This window comes from Dryas octopetala, chromosome 8, assembly GCF_963921425.1.
Source record: "Dryas octopetala chromosome 8, drDryOcto1.1, whole genome shotgun sequence".
NCBI lineage: Eukaryota > Viridiplantae > Streptophyta > Magnoliopsida > Rosales > Rosaceae > Dryas > Dryas octopetala.
In genome coordinates this window covers 5,456,360-5,466,659 of record NC_141373.1, presented here as the reverse complement: position 1 = coordinate 5,466,659, position 10,300 = coordinate 5,456,360, and the positions used below count along the sequence as shown (strand labels likewise).

Genomic DNA, 10,300 nt, shown 5'->3' with positions numbered 1-10,300 from the left:
CATATTAGACAATTATTGTGTTTTAAAAACTTAAGATGTTAAGGAATAGACCAACATCGTATATCAAATTAAATGCCTAGTTAACTGGTTAGCGACTACAATTTTACTTGTATAGACTTGACTGGTAGACTCGTGAGGCACCAATAATAGCAACCACGATAGGCAAAAAGCTCGAATTATAATTAAGCTTGGGTTTAGTGGTGAACAACAATAATTGTGGGAACCAGTAGATATATTGATAGGAATTGTTGAATAGGTGAAAGGCGACAAGATAATGTAATTATTGTTTTGATGAAAAGGAAACCAACTTAAAATAATTGAACCTTGGATTGAAAGGCCCCATCAGTATATTTATCTCTGTATGATATCTGCTACCTTTGTAAGAGGCCCAAAGGTATACAAACGATGATAATATTCGTCCCTACCACTCTTATTTTGATAAGTGTATACTATGTATTAGCAATTGCTCCTTGCTTGGAAAGAGACCCAACTACAGCAAGTACAAAATAGAAATATATATTATGTGCTCCTTGTTGTAAAAGTATGTAGAAATTAGGGTTTGTAGAAAAGAGGAGGCAGAGAGAATATGATCAGTCTCTTTCATTCATGTTATATATATCCTTACATAGAAGTAGGGTTTACTAGGTTTTGTATATTTACTAGTATGCCCCTACAACTAATTACAGGGATAGCCACATATAACAATATATTTACAACACTCCCCCTTGGATATTTCATGTCATTAGTGTTGTCTCTACTATGCGCTTCTAAGTTGCCTCGTTAAAACCTTGCCAAGTAATAAAAACCCTGTGGGAACAAAAACAACCTTGGTCGAAGGAAAAAGAGTGCAACGCGCGTGAGTGTGGAGTAGTCGCATCAGAACCTCGAAAGTAGGTGAAGTCATATCTTCTGGATTATAAGCAGATAGTATGTCAATGGGAGCGGGATGCATTAGAGTTGCTACACCAAAACCTTGCCCGGTAAACCCAATGGGAAAAACCCGTGGTCGAAGAGAAAAGATGAGCAAATGCATATACATCAAATCAACACATCTTCAGGATGTAGTATGAGTAGGGTGACCATGCCAAGATGTGCCTCATTAAAAACCTTGCCAGGTAACAAAACCCAGTGGGACAAAATAACCCTGGACGAAGGACAAAAGAGTACACGATGGTCAAGCGAGTATGCTTCGGGATACTCCCCCTGATGTCGACTCCCCCTGAAGACTACATACTAGATAAATTAGCCAATCTACGCGAACCAATACCTCGAACATGCATCAAGAACGTGGACTTTGGTAGTGACTTGGTGAAGAGGTTTGCATGGTTGTCATGAGATCGGATCTACTTGACTTCAATTATCTGATGCTCTTGTTGCTGTTGATCGAAGAAGAACTTCGGTACAATATGCTTGGTGTTGTCTCCTTTGATGAAATCTGTCTTCATCTGCTGGATGCAAGCGGCATTATCCTCATAGATAATCGTTGGTTCATCAGTGGTGGAATTCAGCCCACACGTAGTTCGAACATGCTTGGAAACTGCTCTTAGCCATATACATTCACGAACTGCTTCGTGAAGGGCTAGAATCTCAGCATGATTCGAAGAGGTAGCAACAAAGGTCTGTTTCGTAGACCTCCAAGATATTGTTGTATTCTCAATGGTAAAGACATAACCAGTTTGAGAACGTGCCTTATGCGGGTCTGATAGATACCCTGCGTCAGCATATCGAAAAGGCGGGCATCATTCCGAGGATCGAGGGGGTTCGATCCATTCCTTGATGCGTAGCTAGGGATAGAATAAGCCCATATCCGTCGTACCTTTAAGGTAGCGGAAAAAGTCTTTTATGCCATTCCAGTGGCGGCGTGTTGGCGCAGAGCTATATCTAGCTAAAAAGTTCACAGCGAATGAGATGTCCGGTCTAGTACATTGAGACAAGTACAATAATGCGCCTATTGCACTTAGATATGGGACTTCTGGTGCCAATATCTCTTCGTTATCATCTGCGGGACGAAACGGATCTTTCTTAGGATCTAGACTACGGACGATCATGGGCGTGCTAGAAGGTTTCGCTTTATCCTCATTAAAGCGCCTTAACATCTTCTGGATGTAATTCGATTGATGGACCAAAATTCCATCTGCACGGTGCTCGAGCTCCAGGCCGAGACAGAAGTTCGTTCTCCCAAGATCTTTCATCTCGAATTCCAATTTCAGGTGTTTAGCGGTTTCCTTGATCTCTTCAGGAGTACCAATTAGATTCATGTCATCGACATAAACAGCTATAATAGCGAAACCAGAACTTGTTTTCTTAATAAACACGCAAGGGCATAGATCATTATTCACATATCCCATCCCGATCAAATACTCACTTAGACGGTTATACCACCTCCGTCCGGATTGTTTCAATCCATAAAGTGAACGCCTCAAACTAATGGAGAACGTGTTCCGTGGTCTGGAACTATTTGCATCGGGTGTCTTAAGTCCTTCGAGAACTTTCATATATATCTCTGTATCAAGATCCCCATAGAGATAAGCAGTGACCACATCCATAAGCTGCATACTCAGTTTTTCGGAAACTACCAAACTGATAAGGTAGTGGAACGTTATGACGTCCATTACGGGGGAATACTCTTCCTCGTAATCAATCCCAGGGCGTTGAGAAAATCCTTGCGCCACTAGACGAGCCTTGTATCTCACAATCTCGTTTTTCTCATTGCGCTTCCTTACAAATACCCATTTAAATTCTACAGGTTTAACATGGGGAAGGTGTAGGAACGACAGGCCCAAACACCTTTCTCTTTGTCAAGGAATCTAATTCGACCTGGATTGCTTCTTTCCATTTTGGCCAGTCGTCTCGACGTTGACATTCATCAACGGAGTGAAGTTCGATGTCATCGCTAGTTATGATTTCGGTAGCTACCGCGAATACAAATATATCATCGATGATAATCTCGTTTCGATTCCAGAGCTCACTTAAGCATGCATAATTTATAGAGATCTCTATGTTCTCGGGAGTGGGTTCTAACGTTGGAGCGTCCCCCAACGCCGTCTCTTCTGGGACGGACCCATAATCCGGAACTATTTCGTGAGATGGATCGATTGAGATCGCGATGTCAAGGGGACTCATTTGTGCCAAATGTATCCTCTTCCGGGGATAAGAGTCCATCGAACCTAGTGGTCAACCTCACTTCTGGGCAGGGACATATGACTGGTTAGCCACTATTGTTGTACCTCGTCCATTTGGAACGACACGTCCTCCTTGGACGACACGTCCTTCGGGGACGGATATCCTTGCAGGCACATTTGCAGCAGGTATATGTGATCTCGTCACTTTAGCTAGATCAGAGAATGCGTCTGGCATATTATGAGTTATACTCTGTAGATCTAGAATTCTCCGCACTTCACTATCATATTGTGCGGTTCGGGGATCGAGATGAGACATAGTGGGGACATTCCACGTCAATTCACGTCGTTCTTCAGGAACGGTGACGTTCATATCTCCCCCTAACGGCGGGAAGACTGTCTCATCAAAGTGACAATCCGCAAATCTAGCGGTAAAGAGATCGCCTGTCAAGGGCTCTAAAAAGCGTATAGTGGATGGGGATTCATAATCGACATATATGCCCATCGTTCGTTGAGGACCCATTTTGGTACGTTGTAGCGGCGCAACTGGCACGTAAACTGCATACCCAAATACGCGTAAGTACAAAACGTCAGGTTCGTACCCAGTCACCAGCTGTAACGCGGAGTAAGGTTAGGTAGCAGTGGACCTCAACCGGACCAACATAGCTGCATGCAAGATTGCATAGCCCCACGAAGAAATTGGAAGCTTGGTGCGCATAACCAAGGTTCGTGCGATCATTTGTAATTTTTTAATGAACGCTTCTGCGAGACCATTCTGGGTGTGAACATGGGGAACTCGATGTTCAACATTAATCCCAAGGGGCATGCAATAATCATCGAAAGTTTTCGATGTAAACTCTCCGGCATTATCAAATCTTCTGGACTTTATAAGATAATCCGTGTGGTGAGCCTTCTGGGCGAGAAGTTTAGCAAAAGCAGCGTTTCTTGTGGACAATAGTGTAACATGTGATCGCTTTGTCGATGCATCAACCAAAACCATAAAATATTTAAATGGTCCGCATGGTGGTTGGATAAGTCCACAAATATTCCCTTGTATCATTTGCAGGAAAAGGATGGAGTCTTTACTAGTCTTTGCATATGATGGTCTAGTATTCAACTTTCTGAGCGAGCAAGTTTGGCATAATGTGTCACTAAACACAAGATCCTTATTAGTAAGGGGATGCCCGTGTGATGAATTGAGGATACGGCGCATCATACTTTGACCTGGGTATCCCAACCGGTCATGCCATAGAAAGAAACTGCTCGAATTGGTTAACTTCTGGTTAACTATGTGATTGGCCTCAATCGATCAAATAGTGGTCATGTAAGACCGCTCGAGAGACATTTCGATTTCTCCAATGTACGCTTCTGGCCATACAAATTGGAGGTTATGCAAAGATATTCCACTCCATTTTCCTCAGTGGTTTCAACGTGATAACCGTTGGCTCGAATATCCTTATAACTCAACAACGTTCTTCTGGAACTTGGAGAATATAAGGCCTCATTAATGGTAATTCAGTACCATTGGACAACATAAAAATGGGCTTTTCCATGGCCCTCTATCAGGTTGGATTGGCCTGATATGGTTGTCACAGAGGTATGAGTAAGCAATAAGTTTGAAAAATACTTCCGATCTTGAAGTATGGTGTGCGTAGTAGCACTGTCTGCCAGACAACAAACTTCCCCACTAAACATGCTTATTCATAAATTTAATTCAATAGATCACATGTATGAAAATAACTTGATTGAATTAAATAATATTCGAGCATACCAAATTTCCAAAACAAATAATCCAAATCATAAATCACCAAAATAATCCGAATAAGAAAAACATTATTCAGAAAATAAATACGGCACAAGCGCCGATCATATCCATGTCATCGAATTTCTAATCCTCGAAGTGTCCAGTAGCAGTCTGGAAATCAGTGACCTCTAAGGTGGTATCCATAGGAAATGATCCATCAACGAGATTGGTCTCTCGAGTTCCGCGACTGGCGTGATACTCATTTACAGCTTGCGCTGATGCACGGCAGGTGCGGGACCAGTGATCAGTTCCTCCACATCGGTAACAGATATCATTCTGATTCTGATTCTGGTGGCGACGGGCCGGACCAGTGTTCCTCTCATTTCGAGTTCTTGGGGCCGAGGGACCGTGGTTCCTACCACGTGGGCCATGGCCACGTTGGCCTCGGTCATACAGGTCATTCCTCTGAGAACCTTTCCTTCCATATCTCGGGCGGTCAGACTTTGTGCCCTTTCCATGACCTCGGTATCCTCTTTCGCGGTTTGAATCGCGATAAGCAACAGCGTTTGCTTCAGGCAATGGTGCTGCTTTAGTACCGACAGGTCGGGCTTGATCATTTCTCATTAATAAGTTGTTGTTCTTTTCAGCGAGCAACAGAGTGGTGATCAATGCCGAGAACTTGGTAAAATTCCTCTCCCTGTATTGTTGCTGCAGGACCAAACAGGAGGCAGGGAAGGTGGAGAAAGTCTTTTCCAATAGGTCAGCTTCGGTGAGCTCCTCCCCACAAAATTTGAGGAGCGACCGGATCCGGCAGATCTCCGAATTATACTCATTCACGGATTTGAAATCCTGGAAACGAATGTTCTGCCAATCATGTCTTGCTTCAGGCAAGAAAATGGTCTTTTGATGGTCAAACCGCTCTTCCAGAGCAACCCAAAGAGCTCGTGGATCCTCTTCAGCGAGGTACTCAACTTGAAGTGCTTCCTCCATATGCTTCCTAATGAAGATCATGGCACTTGCCTTAAGAGATTCTGCGACAACATTGTCTGCATTGATTGTCGATCTCATCTTCTTGGCAGTCAAATGAAGCTTAACATCTTGAGTCCACTTTAGATAGTTTCTTCCGGAAACTTCCAAAGCGACAAAATCAAGCTTGTTGAGATTTGACATTCTTTGGTTGAAAAGAACAAATAATCATGATTAGTGCTTCGGGCAATAATATCCATAAACAATAAATAAAAACTTCAAGTTCTATAACATGGTATAGACATGTAAAATCTACTGGTTTTATCATGTATGGTGAAATTATAAAGGAAACTTCAGGTTCCTTATATGGCATTATTGAAGCTACAGGTTCAATATTTATGTATGAACTACTGGTTCATTAATTACCTGCAATTTCTACGCATATATTCTAGTGCAAAAATTTAAACAAGTAAAATATTCATATACTCAAGTATAATAGAAAAAATATCACAAAATTGTTTGAATAAAAGTTTCTGACATTTAGAGTATATATATTAAATGGTTTGTATACTAACAATAAATCATTAGCAGCACAGTGGTTAAGGTGCACTCTTGGTACCCAATTAAGAGGTCCTGGGTTCAAACCTCAGGCATGACAAGAATTAACATCTTCTTTTTACAAAGTTTCAGGAGGCTAGCCATGTGTCAGCGTGGGAGTGGCAGCGACGTGGCGCTGACGTGGCGCCTGCATGGCGCTGACATGGCAGCGGCTTGGCTGCCTGCGTGGCGGACATGTGGCAGCTGACGTGGCGGGCCTCCTGAAACTTTGTATAAAGGAGATGTTAATTCTTGTCATGCCTGGGGTTTGAACCCAGGACCTCTTGGGTACCAAGAGTGCACCTTAACCACTGTGCTGCTAATGATTTATTGTTAGTATACAAACCATTTAATATATATACTCTAAATGTCAGAAACTTTTATTCAAACAATTTTGTGATATTTTTTCTGTTCTACTTGAGTATATGAATATTTTACTTGTTTAAATTTTTGCACTAGAATATATGTGTAGAAATTGCAGGTAATTAATGAACCAGTAGTTCATACATAAATATTGAACCTGTAGCTTCAATAATGCCATATAAGGAACCTGAAGTTTCCTTTATAATTTCACCATACATGATAAAACCAGTAGATTTTACATGTCTATACCATGTTATAGAACTTGAAGAGGGCTGCTGCTACTGGTTTAGAAATACCGCGAGAACCTGAAGAACAAATTGAATGATGATCCTCTTTTGTTTAGCGATCCACAATCCAAAGAGCTTCTCGTGCTGATAACGTGTTGTAAAAGTATGTAGAAATTAGGGTTTGTAGAAAAGAGGAGGCAGAGAGAATATGATCAGTCTCTTTCATTCATGTTATAAATATCCTTATATAGAAGTAGGGTTTACTAGGTTTTGTATATTTACTAGTATGCCCCTACAACTAATTACAGGGATAGCCACATATAACAATATATTTACAACACTCCTCTATTTATCTCATCAGACTCAGTAAGGCTCATGTCATGCATGGATCTACATGATCATTCGAATGCCACAAACCCACTTTCTTTATATTATAATTACTTTGGATCGATCAAGTAAATTCAACCATAACAATATACTTCTTTATATTTTTGCATGGAAAAAAAGAATTTATTCAAACTAAGTCATAGTTCTACATTAAAAAACGTTATCCATTGAACCATTAATATCCAATGCACCAAACATCCTATTTAATTACCAAAAAAATAAAACAACACTAAGAAACATTCTTAAAATATTTTGAAGTATCTCTAAAATATGAAACCAAGAAGACATAACACAACAATGGTGACAGCCAATCCAAGATTGGTTGATTGGATAGCTCGAGCAGCACTGCTTATAACTAAGTTTGGTGAATCTTTCGGATGAGAGGCGGAAGGTGACGGGCTTGGACTCGCCAAAGAACTATTTGGTATAGGTAGAGTAACCTTGATATATACCTTCTGTCCAACTTGACAATGACCAGGGCTGCCACAAACAAAGTAAAAATGACCAGGCTTTTTAAGAGTGACGGTGTCAGAGCCCGAAGTATAGGCTGCAATAGGAGATGTAGTTTTGCAAGATTGGAAATCTTGGTCGGACACTTGCATCACACTATGGAATAGATTGTTGTAATCAAAAATTAGAGTGTCGCCAACATGAAAGTCTTTTGTTGAAGCCCACTTGTTGTAATCAACATGCCCTCTAGAAGTCCATCCATTTGAATTACCAACTTTGTAAACAGCACCACCAGAACAAGCACCACACAAAGCCATTGTCACCAAGCATATCATCAGTGTGCTCTTTCTCAAAGCCATGACTAATTAACCAAAGAGAGCAGAGAGAGTATAAGAAAAAGGAATCAAGTGAGTGAGATCAAATTTAGTGTGAAAGATAAGGAAGCCGTAGGTGAGTGAAAATTTGTGTCAAAGGATGCACAGCCTCCCATATAAATAGTGTGAGTTTTAGCCTAGTCCTAGTAGAAAAAGGGTTTCCAAGTAGTGGTAGGAAATAAATATAGAGTTTTTCCTAAAATGGTTAATATTTTTCATGTACTTGGTATTAGTTTAGGATAGTAGCTATGAAACAGGAAACGAAGATTGAAGTCTAGACCCAAAGTTGGACTGGGCTCAGTCCAAAAAAAAAAGTTGGACTGGGCCTTGTGCTTTACGCAACAAGTTGAAACGGTGTCGTTTCCTTGGGGCTGTACACACTCTTATGCTATGGCTTAACTTGGTAGAATATATAATACGTTTTTGAAATGCTCTGGTAATACCGGCCATTTGACAAGCTGAGCTATTTATATTTCAGATTTTCTAATAATCATAAGTTATATAAGCATACATAATCTTGTCAGATTTGAACTATTAGATTGTCAAATACCTATTTAATTTAAAATTTTACAATTTAATAGTTCAAACTTTACGTGCTTATATATGCTTATATAACTTATACTTATAACAGAACATTTTTATCCTGACAACACTCATATATATCACACCAATAGTATGGGACTGAGCTAGCACAAGAGAGAAAAAAAAAAATTATATTGAAGAGCATAACTTGTTAGATTTTTACATTTTTGTGGTATGTGTAAAGAAAAGATTAGTGTGCCGCATGTTGATCATTTTTTTTTTTTGGATATAATTAATTAAAATTTCAAACAAATTGAAAATGTTGAAAAACTTGGTCAACTCTCGATGCTATCTCAAGAAGTTTTCTCTTTACAATGGTTGTAAATTTTTTTACCACAATATATATAATGGGCCTCATAGGGCATATCCGCATCAGCTAAGCTTTCCTTGTACTGCATTGTGCATTACAATTTGGGTTTAAGCCTTTAACTTGTGAGATTTTTGACATATTCACCAAATCCATACAATCTTGATTCTTAAGCAGAGTCATATTCACAAGATAATTAAACTGCCCTGATCTATGGTATGCAAAAAATGTTTTTACTATTTTCTTATACATGCACTGGGAAAATAAAGTACCTGGATGACAAGTGAGACCTTGCCCTTAGAAACTAATCTTTTGCGACCATAAGAAATTAAAATTCAGAGTGTAGTCAAAGCCATATTTGGGTTGAGGTTTATCTGAAAATCCAAAGCTTGTAATTGAAGGGGAAAACACACGAATATCTTTGGCTTAGCATACAGTCAGTCGGAATCATAATGAGAGATGCAAAATTACATGAACTGCTTTTCAAGCGAAGCCAAAATAACATTGCACGAGAAGTTTATTCTTGCTACATACACTAAAGCTATGATCTTACCCAGTCAATCAAAAGCAATTGCGTGATAGTCTTTACAAAGTATGGGAACGATATGAGTATGCCTGATGATTTAAACACAAATATGAACAAGGAACCAACTCTAATTACAATAGTTAATCAATTATATCTCACAATCCACATGAACATTCTTTTTATGAAGTTTATGAACATTCAGGAACATCCTGAATCCTGATGGCCGCCCGTAACTTCTGATCGGATGAATTTTTCGACTTTTTGCATTCTGGGTCGTAGTCCCCCATCTGTTCAGCCTCAGCATTCATCCTGATCGACCTGGGTCTGCCCAAGAAAAAAAAAAAAAGGGTTTTGAATACGATGGAGGTGTTGAGTGATCGAATTTATAGAGAAAGTTAAGAAGCTCTAAGGCACATGCTGAGAGAGAGAGAGAGAGAGAGAGAATCCGAATTGATTTGGGTTGGAGTAAAGGTGTCAATCGGGCAAGTCGACTGAGCACGGCCCTCACACAATTAAAATAGATACGACACGAGTAAATGGGCCGGGATGTTTTTAACCCATTAGGCACTGCATGAGTACGAGCATCAAATGGCCCGAAATTAGGCACAACTCTTTTAATCTTATTTTTTTATTTTTAAAAAAAAATTTAACAAGAATA

General features: G+C 39.9%; 1 protein-coding gene and 1 pseudogene across 1 annotated transcript; both read right to left on the bottom strand.

The window, feature by feature from the left end:
* Positions 1-5,007: 5,007 nt before the first annotated feature.
* On the bottom strand, positions 5,008-6,033 carry LOC147276407 (uncharacterized). The gene has a single exon (XM_086255413.1). It carries the CDS (start codon positions 6,031-6,033, stop codon positions 5,008-5,010), a length of 1,026 nt encoding a protein of 341 aa, XP_086111539.1.
* A 1,633-nt stretch (positions 6,034-7,666) lies between these two features.
* On the bottom strand, positions 7,667-8,212 carry LOC147276406 (mavicyanin pseudogene; annotated as a pseudogene).
* Between the last annotated feature and the right edge of the window lie 2,088 nt (positions 8,213-10,300).

What these genes read in the sequence shown, in the direction of transcription:
- LOC147276407 (XM_086255413.1), bottom strand. Translation starts at nt 6,033, where the DNA reads ATGTCAAATCTCAACAAGCTTGATTTTGTCGCTTTGGAAGTTTCCGGA.